Source organism: Chenopodium album, chromosome 12 (genome assembly GCF_948465745.1).
Source record: "Chenopodium album chromosome 12, dcCheAlbu1.1, whole genome shotgun sequence".
Taxonomy (NCBI): Eukaryota; Viridiplantae; Streptophyta; class Magnoliopsida; order Caryophyllales; family Amaranthaceae; genus Chenopodium; species Chenopodium album.
The window spans coordinates 14,503,667-14,518,424 of record NC_137845.1 but is presented as its reverse complement, the minus strand read 5'-3'; the positions used below and the strand labels follow the sequence as shown (position 1 = coordinate 14,518,424).

The 14,758-nt window shown below is 36.6% G+C and overlaps 2 protein-coding genes across 3 annotated transcripts; both read left to right on the top strand.

Moving 5' to 3' along the window:
* The first annotated feature begins 901 nt into the window (after positions 1–901).
* On the top strand, positions 902–7,564 carry LOC145572098 (uncharacterized). 2 transcript variants are annotated; one of them, XM_081631124.1, is made up of 7 exons: positions 902–1,360; positions 1,440–1,570; positions 1,742–1,864; positions 3,749–3,834; positions 3,911–4,523; positions 4,981–5,058; positions 6,002–7,564. In XM_081631124.1, exons 2-7 carry the CDS (start codon positions 1,535–1,537, stop codon positions 7,037–7,039), a joined length of 1,974 nt encoding a protein of 657 aa, XP_081487250.1. In that variant the 5' UTR covers positions 902–1,360; positions 1,440–1,534; the 3' UTR covers positions 7,040–7,564. The 2 variants fall into 2 exon arrangements, with proteins under 2 accessions (XP_081487250.1, XP_081487249.1); XM_081631123.1 differs by having other exon boundaries at positions 1,436–1,570.
* Positions 7,565–10,943: 3,379 nt separating this feature from the next.
* On the top strand, positions 10,944–13,021 carry LOC145570936 (uncharacterized). Its single transcript, XM_081630052.1, has 4 exons — positions 10,944–11,142; positions 11,514–11,955; positions 12,047–12,245; positions 12,476–13,021. Exons 1-4 carry the CDS (start codon positions 10,944–10,946, stop codon positions 13,019–13,021), a joined length of 1,386 nt encoding a protein of 461 aa, XP_081486178.1.
* The last annotated feature ends 1,737 nt before the right edge of the window (positions 13,022–14,758 follow it).

Genomic DNA, 14,758 nt, shown 5'->3' with positions numbered 1-14,758 from the left:
ATTAACGCTACATGGATATAGTAAGAAGATTAACATAAACATTGTGAATATGTTATGGCGTTATGCAAGAACTCGCGTTATTTACCTTCAAGCGGAATCCAATGATTCCAATCATTGTTGTTTACGCAGAAGATGGTGCCTCGAACCTTAATATCATCTCTTTCTGGGGCAAATACTGGCATATCTACGCTAATGTCGCCGTTAACAGACGCAATAATACCTAGAAATGCAATAACAACAATGGTGTCTAAGAAGACATTAGAATAAGAAGTCATTGCTGTGAGATTTTTAAACCTTTGTTTTTCAACCTTAAAAATTTTATGTACTTTTATTTCGTACACTACATACAATATTCTTTGACTTGTTATTTATAAGACTTGTACGAAGCTAATATGTTAACGTTTTTTCAAGGTATACGTGTATCTTATGATGTGCATGTTTTACAGTTTATTTAATATATACTTTTGTATGTGCTGTTTTTTTTTTTTTTTTTTTTTTTAAATAGAGGACACAATTTCCTTAAACCTCTCTTTTTTTTATTTTTTATTATTATAAAAAAGTGATACTTTCCATTTTTGGAAACATTCTACTATTTTTTTTTTATTTATTTATTATATCTGTCTCTCTTTTGGTCCTACAGCTACATATCAAATATTTCTCTCTACATGGCCCCCATTCCTACACCGTTCCTACACTCTTTATTATTTCTCTCATCTCACATCTAAATTTTTAATTCTCTAACAAACAACCCTACCTTTATATCCTATACATATCTCATTAAACTCTGCATAGAAGCTAGTTTTTTACTTAAAAAATCCGGAGGGAGTACTTAGTAGTTGCATTGCTACCATTAATTTTTAATCAGCATATATTGAATAGTAATAATGCATTAATGCGTATTACATATAACTAGGAATAATAATATTTGGTTAAGCTGAAGGACGTTGAGGAATGGTGAAAGTAATAACAAGAAACTGAATGAAATTTCGTTTGTGTTCAGGCTGATAAAAATGGTAATGACCTGAACTCGGTATACACGCTATACTATTTGTTGGTGAGAATTGGGTAAAATCCGGAATAGATGCTCGTTTATCTCAAGATATATGCTTTAGGAACAAGGAAATTGGGGAAGTTTCAAAAGTTCTTTTCTTGTCTTTGAGTTGCCTGGTTTAGTTACATTTCTGCCTTAGTATAGGATTTAAACCTTTATAATTCGACTTTGTTTCGTGCAAAAGATTAATTTCTTTCTTTCTTTCTTTTTTTTTTTCAGAGTGTTGAAGAAACTGAATGCAGAAAAGCATTCAACAGAGCTTCTGAAGAATATACATCTTCCTTTGACAAGTCAAAGCCACCTGAGGAAGTAAGGGTCTTTCCTGTATTGTACTTTTGTATTATTGTTTTATTTCTATTTATATTCTTATGCCTTGTTTTGTAGGCAGCACTTAGAGAGGCCCATGAAGATGCAGTGCAAAATGCTTTGAGCATATATAATTCAAATGCTGTAGGAGCTGGTTCAGCAAGGCAGAAATATGAGATGCTTCTGCAGAATTATTGTAGGAAGGAATTTGAGGTAGTTAAAGTTTGTTTTGGTTCATTGATATTTGCAGAATTAAAGCTTTACTCCGTTGAATGCAGGGTTCCTTCCAAGCTCTCAATGTTTTAATATTTCTCAGTTTTCAGTTACTACTTACCATGATTGCTTTCCTTCACATAGCTCTTTGTTATATATTTTCTAATGCAGAATTATAGGAAAAATACATACATGGAGGCAGATATACAATGTTCAACTGCAATTCAAAATATGGAAAAACAACTAAGAACAGCTTGCCTTGTCCCTAATGCAGAACTAGTTCAAGTGCTTAAGGTTAGAAATCTTTCCTTAAATTCTTGTTATTGTAAGGTCCATTTGCAAATTTCCAGATGCTTTAGGAACAAGGAAATTGGGGAAATTTCCAGAAAGATGTTTCTTTGACCACAGATGCCATTTCTCAACTGTGGTCAAAGAAACATCTTTCCGTAAAAGGAGTATACAATGACATGAATATAGTGGCTTTGCGAGAGCATGTAGAATTGGTTAGATGTAAATGGAGGAAGAAAATCTTTGTGGATGATCATAGCAGACCTCCTCCCCCCCTCCCCCCCCCTACATACCTAGGTTACTGAGTACTTGATTGACGTGAGGAGAGAAGCTTATGGGAGAAGCACTAGCAATTATAGGGCTTCCATCTAGCAATGGAATTTATTTATTTTTTTGGCTATGGATGCTGACAGTAATTCTGTATTAAGAACAGCTAAACAGAAAATAATGACATAATGCTCAACAGTAATACCTTGTATTTGTGTCTCTTCAGTATAAATTGTGATCTGAACTGATATATATAATCAATATTATCATATATACTGTAATCTTGTTCAACGTATCTTTCTTTATATTTAAATGGAAAATTTGTCGGAAAAAACCTATTATAACCCTCTTTTTGTCAGAAAAAACCTTTTAAAAATTTTTTGGCCAAAAGAAACCTGTTTCTAAAATTTTTTTGTTGAAGACAACCAAAACCTCTAATTAACCTAATTAGCCCCTGATTACCCCTAATTAACTACTAAATCTTATTTAATTATTTAGAAATAACAAATAAATTGATAAATTAAAAAAAAAAAAACTTAAACCACCCCCCAACCCCATCACCACCTGCCACCCTCCCCCTTCCACCTCCCCTGGTAGCAGCCACCCCCACCCTCACCCCTGCCGGCAAACAGAATCCCTACCCCTCGCACCAGCAAACCCCCGCCCTGCGCCCACCTTGCGTCACCCTCTTCTTCCCTAGAACCACCACCCAACTCCGACACCGACCAAGCCTCCTCTCCTAAAGCTGGCCGACACAGCTCAACCCCCTCCACTACGCCGACAGGAGACCCAGCCCTCTCCCTTTCACCCACCGCGACGACCAGAGACCCAACCCCCTCCCTTTCACCCGCCACGCCCACCCACCCCCCTTACTAAACCCAAACCCGAAAATTCCACCCCTCATTTCCACAACCATAAACAACCCCCTCCTTTTTCCACACCCATAAATGACCTCCCCTTGTCGTTTCAGGGTGTGGGAAATGGAGCGGTGGCCGTTTTGTGGTGGTGGTAGAGAGGGGGGTGGGAGTTTTTGGGGTTAGGGTTTAGTGATGGGTGGGTGGTCGCGGTGGTGGTTCAAAGGAATAGGAGGGGTAAGGGGGAGGGACTTTGCCGGCGCGGGGGGTTTTGGTGGCCGGCGGGGGTGGGGGCGGTTGCTACCAGGGGGGTGGCAGCTGGTGATGGGGTATGGGGGTGGTGTATGTTCTTTTTTTTTAATTTATCAATTTATTTATGATTTTTAATTAATTAAATAAGATTTAATTATAATTAGGGGTAATTAGGGGCTAATTAGAGGTTTTGGTTGTCTTCAACAAAAAAAATTTTGAAACAGGTTTCTTTTGGCCAAAATTTTTTTAAAAGGTTTTTTCTGACAAAAAGAGTGTTATAATAGGTTTTTTCTGACAAATTTTCCTATTTAAATTGGTATATGATAGGCATTGCTTGTTCTGACTAATGCTTAACTAATAAATGTTAATGTACACAAATCACTATGCCACAAATCAACAAATATCTTGGGCAATGTACTCCTTTTCATGTTAGATATATATGGGTAACTCAATAAATCCAAAATAAACAGAACTGCAGGTCCGGTTATTTCTTGAACATTGTGGCTTATGTGCGCAGGTGCTTGATGATCTTTTGTCTGAGTATGAAGCATCATGTTATGGCCCTGGGAAGGAAGAAAAGAAGGCTGTTTTCCTTCAGAGAAGGTCAGTGTTGGTTTTTAATTATATGCTTTCTTCTCCCGTGGTAATGATTTATCTAATGGTGTGTAAATTTTCCCAGTTTTGAAGATCTAATAGCTGAAGTTGCTAGAAAGCAACTTGATAAGGTTGGAACGGAGCGAAGTGCTCTTAAACTGAAGTGCCAGTCCCTTGAAGAAAATGTGGTTTTGCTCACCAAGAAATTAGAAGCAAGCGAGAAGCAAAAGTCTGAGTACCTGAAGCGCTATGATGATGCTCTAAGTGACAAGAGGAAAATTGCTGATGATTATACAAACCAAGTATCTAACTTACAAAGTAAATATAGCTCTTTGGACGAGAGGTATTCCAGCTTATCAAAAACGCTGGATTCAGTCAAGAAGGAATCTTCTGAATGGAAAAAGAAATATGAAGATATCTTATTGAAGCAGAAGGCTGAAGAGGATGAAGCTTCTGCAGAAATTGGTGTTCTTAAATCTAGGGCTAGCGCTGCTGAAGCAAGTCTGGCTGCTCTTCGGGAACAAGCTCAGTCTGCAAAAGAAGAAGCTGAGGAGTGGAAACGGAAGTATGATTTTGCTGCCAAGGACGCAAAATCAGCCCTTGGAAAGACAGCTGTTGTGCAAGAAACAACAAATAAGAATATGCAATTAAGGGAAGATATGTTAAGAGCTGAATTTGTCAAGACTTTGGCTGTAAAGGTATGACATACTCTGCAACTCTTTATTTAAATTTGTTAACCTCCTTTCTATCTTAGCTCTGGCTTGAGAGTCTGTCACATAGGAGTTGTCACAAATTCCTTTGCTCATAGTTATGAGATTCCTGTACTAGAGATATTCTACCTCACCTCTGTTCCCAAAGGATCTTTACCATTACTATTTCCAAACAAATCAAGGTAATTGGAGAAACAGCGTTGATATGGTGAGTGGTTGGAAAGCAAAAGGTGGATAAAGTAAGTGTTAGTGTAAGGAAATAGTAGGAAAAAACTAGGAAAGAGATGGAATCGTGTAAATATGGTTATGTTGTTTAAAGCAGAAGTGTAAACAACTGTCGGGAACGAACTAAAACGGAAAGCGTAAATATTTTGCAGGAATGGAGGTAGTGCAAAGGAGGTTTTTTGTTATTTTATTTATTTATTTATTTGCAAATAAAATTCAGGAGGAAGAGCTCAAGGAAAAGATGGCGAAGGTGGACCAGGTTGAACAACAGCTAACAACTTTACAGCTGGGGTTAAAGGTGAGTATATGCCTTGCTGTGTGATCATAGAAATTTTTTCAGCCTTCAGTAGATATCAAGTATAAGTGACCACAATAATAGAATCAATTAATACTCATGCAGTTTCAATGTGCTCTAGTGTTAGTATTTTGAACCTTCATATTCTTGTTTGTTTTGCTTTCATATTTAGCATATTATTGGTGAATGATGATGGGCCATGGATTCAAACCTAATGATTGAAGTATATTATTATTGTACCATAAATAAGGTTTTACCATAAATAAGGTTTTAATTTTCATAACTACTATGAAAAGAGTACTGATAGCTGTTTAAGTTTTACATCCCAGATATCATCTCTTTACTTTATTTGTTTGTGTTGACTTTTTCCTTCAAGGGGATTGATAATGGACTAAATCTGGCCTGTAATGAAGCTAATTTCTATTGACCAAGACTCACTATAAATTTGAAGTGAAGGATAAGTGAAAATTACAAGAATCAGAGAAACAAATACCTTTCTGCTGGCTTTTCTTTGTCAGATACAGTCCAACTTGACATGAATAGTTAAAAGAAATTTTATAGTGAAGCAAAAACAAGTCGCTGATAAGTAGCTTTTTTTTTTTTTTTTTTTTTTTTTTTCTTTTGGTAGAAAGAGCCGCAAGGGCAACAATGTAGATTGGATTTGATCTCAAGTCTTGGGTATTACCCCCCCAAGACTTTTACCAACTAAGCTATTTGACATCCACGCTTAGCTTGTGAAAAGCAATGCTCATTAAAAACCTACCATTGTGATGATTTCTAAAGTGTAATGGAGTACTTGATGAATCCTCTGTTCTAGACTGAATTGGGCACGCCTTTCATGGCCTACTCTTTCTTTTCTCCTTTAAATTATTGTAATGTTGTGCAATTGTATTGACATGTAGCTGATTTTTAATAGTTTGATTTATTGTTTTCTCAACTTTTGTAGGCTGCTGAGTCAAGAGTCATCAACTATGATATGGAAGTATCAGATTTAAAAAACAAGATAAAGGTGCTGGAAGAGGAGTTAGAAGCTGCAAATGCGAAAGCAAAATCATTTGAGAGACAGTCAAAGATACTTGAGCAGGAAAAAACTTATCTGGAGGAGAAATATCAACCTGAATTCATGATGATTGATGAGCTACAAGAGAGATGTAAAACTGCTGAAATAGAATCCAGGAAAGCTGTTGAGGTTGCTGATCAAGCACGAGCAGAAGCAGAAATTGCTCTAAAGGAAAAAAGTGATATTCAGAAAATATACATGGAAAGATTGGCTCATATTGAGAAGGCAGAGAGGCAGATTGAGAATTTGGAGAGGCAGAAAAAGGATCTAGCTGATGAACTTAGTAGAATACGTGCATCAGAAATGGATGCAAAATCTAAAGTGATATTGCTGGAGGCTAGAGTTGAAGAAAGAGAGAAGGAGATAGAATCTCGAATGAAGTTGAACAATGCTGAAAGATCCAGCACTGTTCAAGTACTTAATGAATTACTTGAAACAGAGCGTAGTGCTCGAGCAGAAGCCAATCGTAGGGCTGAAGCTCTCTCTGTTCAGCTGCAGACCACCCAGGGTAAGCTTGATCTAGTACAACAGGAATTGGCTTCTGTTCGTTTTAATGAATCAGCCTTGGAAGCTAAGCTCGAGGCTAGTAAATCTAATGGAAAACGTTCAAATGTGGAGGCCATTGAAATGAAGGTTGATTCTGCTGAGGATGATAGACTTATTACTCGAGTCAAGAAGAAGCTTAAGAGCATTGGCAGCCCTTTTCGTCAAACAGCATCACCAGAAGATGTCCATCTGGTTTTTGGGAGTGATGAAGATGTTGTTGAACAAATAAATTCAGAAGATTATACCAAGTTTACCGTTCAGAAACTAAAGCAAGAACTGGTAAATCATAATTTTGGTGCTCAGCTGCTGAAGCTGGCAAATCCTAGCAAGAACCAAGTCCTTGCATTATATGAACGATGTATCCTTCATAAGTATTGATCAGCTGGCTCACTGACAAGTAGTTATGGTAGCATATGATTTACATGCCCTCAGCTACCATGTTCAAAAGGCAACTACATGACTTACCTTGCAGATTAATCTTCGTTGTGATTGGTTAGTGTTAGTCCATTGTCTCAGTGTCGAGTTGGATGCTGTTCTACTGGGAGTGGGTTTTTCGGTAACATAATCCTTTCTTGAATTTCTTGCTGTGAATATAATTTGGTAGGCTTGCCATAAAGAATTTTCTGCAACTTTTTTGGCAGTTTGTTCCTTCAATGGCATAGGTGAAATGCTATTTAAGTCTAGCTGTGTGAATGTGAGTTTGAATTGTCTAATCTTTGTCAACTGTATAAATATTCTTGCAAGGGTGTCAATCTTTTAACGTCATGTTTTGGAATTGCATATTGATTTAGGATTTTAAGATAGATCGGAGAGATTTTATATAAAATCGTGCTAATAGCTTGTTGGTGTGGAAGTTCTTCCTGTACTGTACATCTACTTTCTAATAATGTCGTGTTTTGTGAATGCTTTGTATTTGCCTCTAACCCGATGTTTGTATTAGTTTTATTTGAGTTTGCTCTCTTGTATAAAGTCTAATCAAGTCTTGCCATATCACCAAATTAGGTACAATATTTCATTTTAAATATTACAGTATGATATTTTATTTATTTCAACCAAGCTAGTAGGAAAGATTGTACTGTCCAACCTTGACGTTGGGGTTTAATCCCCACAAGGAACAATTTGGGGGTAGGGAATTAGAGATCCCTCCCTTCGCTTTCAAAGTGTCTAACTTGCAAATACCGTGAAGGTTAAGGATGAGGTATAGTATGGAATAGAACATTTGTTTCACATTCTTGATAGGTGCCTAGAATGCCTCATTGAAACAATGTCCAAAAAAGTACAATCCAAGACACATGAAGATAAACTTCATTAATCTCAATATTAAAAGGGATGATCATTGGAAGAACGACTTCAAAATCATGATCATAATTCCTATTAGAAATCCTGTTGCAATTGCTTGAGCCAATAAATTAAACTTATAGGGTGTTTACGTAGACAAAAGGTCCAACTTCGAAGAGGCCAGGGTGCTCATTAGATTTAGCTATAGGAGCACCAGAGGTGCCATTGTTAGTATCAGTTGGGAAAATGCAGTCGTGTTCGCCACGACCGGGGCTGTCAAGGTACACTTTGCAGTCCTCGCTGACACGTTTGTATGGCAAGTTGACGAGGAAGAAACCTTCATTATCCGTCACTGTTGACTTGATACGGAACCAGGGTCAGTACACCTCTACTCTAGCCCCTGTCAATTTTCCACAATTTCTATGTATCATCAATTTTAATTATTAAAAATCTATCTTACAACGTTATGTGTTGAAGTATAGCGTCCTCAAACAACACATTCGAGTGTCTAGCTCCCATTAAGGTTTTGAGATGGACCTCTTTGGACTAGTGAAATGACTTGAATATTATTACCAATCAATAGAATTGATTTTAAAAATACTTTTCAGATAACGTGCATCAAATAAGAATAAACATATCGATTATTACTGATAATTATTAACGCTACATGGATATAGTAAGAAGATTAACATAAACATTGTGAATATGTTATGGCGTTATGCAAGAACTCGCGTTATTTACCTTCAAGCGGAATCCAATGATTCCAATCATTGTTGTTTACGCAGAAGATGGTGCCTCGAACCTTAATATCATCTCTTTCTGGGGCAAATACTGGCATATCTACGCTAATGTCGCCGTTAACAGACGCAATAATACCTAGAAATGCAATAACAACAATGGTGTCTAAGAAGACATTAGAATAAGAAGTCATTGCTGTGAGATTTTTAAACCTTTGTTTTTCAACCTTAAAAATTTTATGTACTTTTATTTCGTACACTACATACAATATTCTTTGACTTGTTATTTATAAGACTTGTACGAAGCTAATATGTTAACGTTTTTTCAAGGTATACGTGTATCTTATGATGTGCATGTTTTACAGTTTATTTAATATATACTTTTGTATGTGCTGTTTTTTTTTTTTTTTTTTTTTTTTTTTTTTTTTTTTTTTTTTTTTGCTGCTACGGCCTGCGGGCAACTAGTTAAGTTCACGTTTGTTGCCGGCGCAACTAAATGATTTGCACAGCACTAAATTTGCATGCCAATTCACTAATACGAGTAATATGCTAAAATTGTCGCTTTACTAACGATGTGTCCTTCAGAATTATCGATCAATTGATGCTCATGCACCAATTAGTCTTAGCTGCACCTGTACCTATAAAATGAACATGTAGTAAAAAATTATGAACATGTAAAAATAAATAAACATTCAGTAATAAAAAATGAACACATTAAAAAAAAATTGAACATTCAGTATTTAAAAAGTGAACATGTAAAAAAAATGATAATTTAATATTAAAAATTAACATGATAATCATAAAATTGGTGGGCACAACCTTAAAAATGAATATTTAGTGTAAAAATAATTATGAACATGTAAAAAAAATAATAAAAAAAAGAACATTTGTTAATAAAAAATGAACATGTCAAAAATAATTATGAACATTAGCATATTAAAAATGAACATTTATCATACAATAATAGAATAGCTAGACCACACCAAATAAAATGAACATTTTATAAAAATATATGAATATATTAAAAAAAATGAACATTTAGTATAAAAAAGCGAACACATGAAAAAAAATTATGAACATTTAGTATATTAAAAATGAACATGATTTTCTTATATTCATATAAATTCAAATTCATTGTATATAATTATTAACGAAAAATAAAGATAAAATGAATCATTAAAATATGTCAGTTTTTAAGTACTAAATGTTCATTTTGTACTAAATGTTCAATTTTAAAGTACACTGTGTTTATTTTTTTTTTCTTCCAAAAATTATGCACAAATATTAGCAACTTAATCAAAAAACCGAAATTCATTATAACAAACAAATTAAAGATGCAGCAATTCAATAACTCATCACAAAAACTCATTAATTAAATTAATATTCATTAAATATTCAAAAATCAGTACTAGATTCATTAAAATGTTAATTAAAATTCATCAAATTGTAAAATTCACTAATTATAAAATCAGAAAAATCAATTACAATTTTAGCCCAAATCTAACCTAATTAAAATTGATTAAAAATCAACAATACAAAAACTAACCTGCATTGATGATCTCTTTTGAATAACAACCAAATACATAATATTGTAGAAAACCGAGGAAAAAGAAAATGGTGACGATTGCGACGAAAATGATGGAGAATGCTACAATGGTGAGGAATTGGAGAATATTCAAAATAGGAGGATAAAGAAGGTTACAAATTGAAGGAAAGTGAGGTAAGAAAAAAATTTACTTATAAGGAAAGAAAAAAGAAAGAGGAGAGAGAAAATTTAGAATAGAGAAGAAAACAAAGAGAGAAAATTAATGGAGGTAAGGAAGAAGAAAGAGAAAGAGGTAAATATAAAGAGGGGAGAAGAAAACAGAGAGAGAAAAATAATGGAGGTAACGAAGAAGAAGAGAGAGGGGTAAATATAAAGAAAGGAGCAAAAAAACGTATGTTTGTTTTTGAAGTACTATATGTTCATATATAGGGTTATTACAGCTAGCTTAACTACATAAGTGTGTAGCTAAGAATTTGTGCTCATGGACTGTGATAGATTTATCATAGTGCCAAACAAGCACATTTTTGTATTAAAAATCACATATTTTGGTATAAATGGATAAACCTATCATAGTTAGGCGTATATTTCCCACGGCCTCAAGTGAATCCTTAGTTACCCATATTGTAAAGGCAACTATGTTGCATACCTTATAGTACAGTCCTATGTCTCGACGTTATAAAAGTTAGGAAAGTCTTCTCTCAATACTGGATTTTACGTAAAGATGGCTCTGGGCCGTGGCGGGTACTGTCTCATGCTAGACCCACGTGCTTTGGGATTGGTTAGGCCCGACCCATGGCTCGACCCACAAGTTTCGTGCCGGCCAAATCGAGGGCCTCGTATTACTTTAGAAGCAGAGACAGGAATTGCTACTAGAACTAGAAAGCATAAGTTTTCAAAAGATTGGCCCGTACACGGCCCAGGTCCACGTGTTATCGTGTAGGGTCGTGGCAGGCTTGCGTGCCTAAGCAAAATTGCATTGATTTTAGCACGCTTTATCATGTCAGGCCTGGTCGTGGCGTTCCTTATCGTGCTTTTCCCAAATAAAGGTGGCCCAAGGCCCACACACACAGTACCATGCCGTGCTTTTTTATGCTCTTGTCGTGCCATGCTTTTTTCATGTTGGGCCTCGGGTTGGGCCGGTTTAGTGCCATCTTTAGTTATACGGTGACATGGAATTTCTTATTGTGATTATAATCTGATATGCTTGACGTAAAGAATTTTCTACAACTTTTTTGGTAGTTTGTTCCTTCGGTAGGTGAAAATACTCTTAATTAACTATGATTGTCTTTAGGACGAAATAAAGACAATCATAAAGACAATCATGAACTTCTCTCATTCATGAATGCTTCAAGGGCTAGGAAACGGTTCTATGCTGCTTTGAAATTAGACATGAATAAGGCCGATGATCGGGTTCACTATGAACTTTTACTTCATGTCTTAAAGGTCTTTAGCTTTCCTCCGTACTGGATTCATATTATACACAAGTGCGTCTCTACGGTCTCTTATCAAGTGTTGGTCAATGGGGATCCGTTTTCCACCTTTCTCCCACAATGTGGTCTTCGGCAGGGTGATTCGCTTTCTTCGTACTTGTTTGTTCTCTCTGTGGAAGTTCTTTTCACTATTTTATGTAGTGCGGAGGAGCAGTCATTGCTCAAAGGAATTTGTATTTCACGGGAGCGCCTTCTATATTATAGTTTTTCTTTGCGAATGATTCCCTACTGTTCTTCCAGCAGGTGTCTCCATCTGCTTGTGATAATCTGATGGTCCTTCTTTCATATTTTTGTGGTATATGGTCAATTTGTTGAAGTCATTTGTTTAATTAAGCCAAAATACTCCTTCAGATTACCAAGATTATCTAGCTCGTAGTTTAAGGCTTAAATGTAGGGATTGTTTGGATTCTTATTTGGGATTGCCGGTTGATTTGGGGAGAAGTAAGGTTTCGGAATTTCGCTTCCTGGTGGATAAAGTGTCAAAGCACCTTTCAGATTTCGCCTCTCTTCGACTTTCTTCTGCAGCTAAGTTGGTGATTATTAATTCAGTTCTTGTTGCTTCGTTCAACCATATTTTGTCTGTGTATCTGATCCCTTCCTCGATCTGTTAACATCGAATGGTTGCTCATTTCTGGTGGCGTTCCTTATCTTCGTCTCGGGGGATGGCCCTTCGCTCTGCTTATCTACTTTATCTTCCTAAAGGTTTAGGCGGGCTAGGCGTTCGTAGTTTACAGAGCTTTAATTCTGCCTGCTTGCCAAGTAGAGTTGGCGTATACATCGGCATCCTCAGCTCTTAGTTTCACGTATGTTATTGACGAAGTATTCCTCCCTTCATTCTTTCGAGCCAAGTCGGGTTTCACGTTCTTCGTCGGGCTGTAGAGGTCTTTTGACTAGTATGTCTACTCTGGCTCTAGGGATCGCGTTAAAAGTAGGTTCGGGGACTCAGGTTCGTCTTCTCGAGAATGTTTGGGCCCCTGGGGGGCCAGTTTCTTTCAAAACTAGTTTAGGTGAGTCAGATGTTCTGGCTAATGTTTCTTTTATTATTGATCCGCGTTCTTACGCGTGGGATACTTCTAAGGTCCATCAGTTTTTCGACAATACTACGACTTTACGTATTTTATCTGCTGATCACCCTCAAAAACTGATGGATGATTTTGTTTGCTGGAAGTTTACACGTGATGGTCAGTTTTCCACTAAATCGGCTTATATGATGCTGATTCGCCAGCCTATGGTGTCAGTGGTGGAAACGCTTTTGGGGAATGCCATTTATGTCCTAGTTGAGGATGTTTTGCTGGAAGATACTTCATGATGCTTTACCTCTTTCAGCTACTTTGCATTCCCGAGAACTTCCAGTCAACCTCGTTTGTGTTTTCTGTCATGGTCACTTGGGAATGACCTCGCATTTATTTAGGGATTGTACGTTCGTTTCTCATCTCTTGACCATCGTCCCTTGGGACTCTAGAGTACTTCTTTGAGGGTACATTCGTTTACTCACCGGTTCACATAGCTGATTTCTGGTTACGGGAAGTCTCAGAATTGGCATAGTCTAGCCACTTTGGTCTTTCTTTTGTGGGCTATTTGGCTTACTCGTAATCAGATTGTTTTTTAGACATGCAGTCTGGTCTCCTGCTTCAGTTCTTCATATTTCTGCAGAATGGGTATCGCGTAGTTCAGAGGCTGCTCGTTTTTCTAGATCTGTTTCGTCTTCCCGGCAACATCAGTCTCCATGTCCTTGTCCTGTTACATCTTGGTATTTACATGGCTTGTATTCCAGCATTGCAGATTGTTGTATATGTAGGATTTTAGATACTCTAAGCGGAATTTCATGAATCATATTCATAAGCATCTAATAACCAAGATCATTGCATAACACATAAAAACATATAATTGTACCTTTGAAGCATGATTCCACGTGCGATCGAGCAAGAACAATGCGAGATAAAGAACCCTAAGCGTGATTCCTCTACTTGGTCCACAGGCACAGATAAACCTCTGCTAATGGTAGTTAGTTGTGATTGAACGCTTCAATCAACCCTCAACGGAGAAGAGAGGAATGAATGAGCCACGAACCACCACCACCACCACCGTGAGCAACCACCTTGCTTGGGTGGTCCATATCGTACGGACAAAGGGGAGGAAGAAAGGGGCGTGTGAGAGAGAGGGGTTAGGGTGTTTGGTTGCTTGCTTCACAATTTACTATATGGGTAAATTATGACTTATATCAATCCTAAGCATGAGCTCTATTTATATATCACATGTATAATTAGAGTCCATGTGAATCCCAAACTCCTAGCCCACTTCTAACTACACTAGCTCTACTCCTTAAATGGCTTGTCATATCCTCATGAGGCCCATTAATAGGCCTCTTACTAGTTTAACCCAATACCCTTGTTGTGTGACCTCATAGGATCTATTCTATTGGGCTTTGGACTATTTAACTAGCCCAAAGATCATTTGTCATATCTAGCATCAAACAATGACGACCTAAAAGAATGAACTTATTATCTCCATAATAGTGGTCCTTGATATATCTAGTAATTGCACTTATAGAAGACATAAGTCCTTCAATCTCCCACTTGTCTGAGACAAGTGCGCAATATTCAAATTCCTTAAGTCAATATGCGTCGATTTGATAATATGATTGCATCTCATGTCGAGATCATATTAATCTACAAATCTTTTCTTGAAATCTGAGTTAGAATTACAAAACAAATGATTACTATGTAATTCATTTGAGCACGGCCATGCATTTTCTGAATTCTCCCTCTTCAAAGGGCCAAGACACATTCCTAATTAAATAGGTAGGCTCAATCCAATCTTGTGAAACAAAAGCTCCCACTCATCTTTTGAAGTAACCGGGAAACATCCTTTATAATCTCCAGTTACGGACAAACCTTTGAATTTACCACAGTTAAATCAATCATTGAATGGAATCAATGTTCCACTCATGTCAAAGGAATCCACTAATATATCCGGAAGCTCTACACTTGAACTTCGAAGTAGGTCTATAATTCGATCATGCATCATTCATGGATATCCATGTGAT

Coding starts and splice junctions, on each gene's coding strand:
- LOC145572098 (XM_081631124.1), top strand. CDS start 1,535: ATGCTTCTGCAGAATTATTGTAGGAAGGAATTTGAG. Junction 4,524..4,980: donor TCAAGACTTTGGCTGTAAAG/GTATGACATACT, acceptor AATAAAATTCAG/GAGGAAGAGCTCAAGGAAAA. Junction 5,059..6,001: donor CTTTACAGCTGGGGTTAAAG/GTGAGTATATGC, acceptor CAACTTTTGTAG/GCTGCTGAGTCAAGAGTCAT.
- LOC145570936 (XM_081630052.1), top strand. CDS start 10,944: ATGGCTCTGGGCCGTGGCGGGTACTGTCTCATGCTAGACCCACGTGCT. Junction 11,143..11,513: donor TTGGCCCGTACACGGCCCAG/GTCCACGTGTTA, acceptor GATTGTCTTTAG/GACGAAATAAAGACAATCAT. Junction 12,246..12,475: donor TTTCTTCTGCAGCTAAGTTG/GTGATTATTAAT, acceptor CTTGCCAAGTAG/AGTTGGCGTATACATCGGCA.